General features: G+C 45.1%; 1 protein-coding gene across 1 annotated transcript; it reads right to left on the reverse strand.

Annotated features, from left to right (window-relative positions):
- Positions 1-213: 213 nt before the first annotated feature.
- Positions 214-1964, reverse strand: LOC141197623 (uncharacterized). The gene is made up of 2 exons (XM_073662707.1): positions 1385-1964; positions 214-1175 (listed from the first exon to the last, which is right to left on the reverse strand). Exons 1-2 carry the CDS (start codon positions 1962-1964, stop codon positions 214-216), a joined length of 1542 nt encoding a protein of 513 aa, XP_073518808.1.
- Between the last annotated feature and the right edge of the window lie 586 nt (positions 1965-2550).

Genomic DNA, 2550 nt, shown 5'->3' on the forward strand with positions numbered 1-2550 from the left:
CATTCCCCGCTTTCCAATCCACCGAAGAATAGCTTCATCCACCGAAAATCCCAACTGACGGCCGGCCGGCCTCACCGCTGACCGCAGTGCAGCCCAGAAAACAAAAGAATGGCCCATTATCCATACAAGTCGGGGAACCACATCTGTAAAGTTAAACAAAATATGACTCTAAGAGACAGTAACATCAAACCAGAACTTAAAACATGCTCTTCATTATACCCAAGCCGGGCATATGTATGACCTAAACCGTATGGATTCCCAACGCCCAATTTTCTTAACCAACTCGTCACCCAACCCCCTCCTGGCTGCCTCAGGGGCTGCACCAATCCTGAAAGAGTGACCGCTAAAATCTTTTGGCGAAATGCCGCCAGCTTTCAGACACTTCTTCAGCACGGCTATCAACTGAAAGCGAGACAAAAAGGAACCGTCCTCATGAACCAATAATGGTGATTTGAACCCCCCTACACCTAGCCCAAATTCACTCAAACAATGAACAGGACACATGTCAGACCCAGCGACTGCGAACAATACCACTTTACACCCTTTCCTGAATTGATCGGTCTTTGAAAAACGAATGAAAACCTCTACCCTATCCGAATATAAGTCCACGTCATCCTTCAAAAGACCCCCACTGACAAATCTTGATGGGTTAACCAACTCCACTAAACGTAACGCCCCAAAAAAGGCCAAAGAAAAAGCTAGCCGAAATAGTTTGACTTCCCATGGAGACTTACAAACTGACCCAAGAAGTTGTCCCAGTGCTAACAATAATCCATATGATATTGGCCGCCTGCAGTCTCTCACCTTCCAGCCTTTTCGCCAACCTTTCAGTGCCTGGCGGACCAAAGTTGCTTTTGTTACGTCCGGAAGACCCCTTATTTTAAAACCAAAAGCCAAGCCAGCCATAAAATTATTAATTTTTGGCACCGACCAACCTTCCTCCCAGCAATGACCAACCAATAACAATAACAGGCTATCACTCTCTAAAGGATCTCGCATAGTAGCTTTCCATTCCTCCCACTGCTGCCAAGCAACCTCATATGATGACCAGGTCCTTGTAGATAATGATTGACCAATCAATTTCTTTACAGCTCGAAAGGAAGATTCCTTAATTCTGGAGGGCATACCAAACCTGTCGACGATGCCTGAGGAGCCGGCAACCGGAACTGATCCCACTGCGAATGAGAAACAGCATTAACGGTTGAGATTAAAGGATCCAACCTGAACTCCGCCACTATCCACATGTTCAAAGATAAGCTAATCAGCACCAGCCGTTGCAACACTTTTACTACCAGTGGCAATGCAGCCGACAGAGAATTAATGGCCAACACTACCCCTTGGTTCTTGCAAGAAAAACAATTCTTTTTATTCTGAAAGTACTTACCCCATAGCGCCAGAGAGACCACGATGGGGAAAAGATTGATCAATGTATGATTATCCAACAAATTCCGATCACGCCATGACGCTGGCCATTTTTCCTCAAACCAACTACCACGAAAAAGGATAGCAAAACCTTGTTTCTTTGACACATCTATGCACAATCCCAATTCACTGGCATTCACGACTGGGGCAATCCAGACCGACTTGCCGTTATAAGACTCCAAAAATTGGGCCCAAATTCCCAAATCATCCCGTAACTCCTTGCGCAACCTAATGAAGTGATGAGGTGACTTAGCTCCAGCCGTTGCTAATGATAAACGCCTACAGAATGCCCTGCCCATTGGCATAATACGAAGCGCGAAATTCAATTTTCCGAGAAGAGACTGTAATTCACGCAAAGTAATTTTATGCAGCCTTTTAACTCTGGATACCAGTTCCAACAGATCAACAACCTTTTCAGCGGGAAGCCTACACTCCATTTCAACTGTGTCGATTAAAATTCCGAGGAAACTCAAAGACGTCACAGGACCTATAGTCTTCTCGACAGCCAACGGCACTCCAAACTTCTTAGCCACACTCTCCATAGCGTGCAACAACACCGAACAATCGGGAGAATTAGCAGGACCCACATATAGTAAATCATCCAGATAATGAATGCAGGAATTCAAACCGGAAACATCCTTAACAACCCATTCAAGGAATGTACTAAACGTTTCAAAGTACGCACAGGACAGCGAGCAACCCATCGGGAGACACCGGTCTACAAAAAAGCTACCATTCCAATAGCAACCCAATAAATGCATGCTCTCCGGGTGTACTGGTAACAGCCTAAAAGCCGCCTCTATGTCAGTTTTTGCCAATAATGCCCCCTTTCCAAAAAAACGAACCCAACCAACTGCCATGTCAAAGGAAGTATAACTCACTGAACCCAAATCAGGGTCAATACCATCATTCACCGACGTGCCCTTTGGAAAGGAGAGATGATGAATTAGCCTATATTTACCCAATTCCTTTTTTGGGACAATGCCTAATGGAGACACACGTAAGTTTTTTAAGGGCTTGTAGGCAAAAGGCCCGGCCATTCTCCCTAAAGACACTTCCTTTCCTAATTTGTCCGCAACCACCTCCGGAAACTGTAACGCGGATTTTAAATTTTTTGCATGAAATTGA

The sequence above is a fragment of the Phyllobates terribilis genome, unplaced genomic scaffold, assembly GCF_046119375.1.
Source record: "Phyllobates terribilis strain yellow unplaced genomic scaffold, ASM4611937v1 Scaffold_85__1_contigs__length_6476398, whole genome shotgun sequence".
Classification (NCBI taxonomy): domain Eukaryota; kingdom Metazoa; phylum Chordata; class Amphibia; order Anura; family Dendrobatidae; genus Phyllobates; species Phyllobates terribilis.

Excerpts from the sequence above, each read along its gene's own strand:
- LOC141197623 (XM_073662707.1), bottom strand. The coding sequence starts at position 1,964 with ATGGAGAGTGTGGCTAAGAAGTTTGGAGTGCCGTTGGCTGTCGAGAAG. Across the intron at positions 1,176-1,384 it reads GGTCTCTCTGGCGCTATGGG|TGGGATCAGTTCCGGTTGCC; the intron begins GTAAGTACTTTC and ends TCTCATTCGCAG.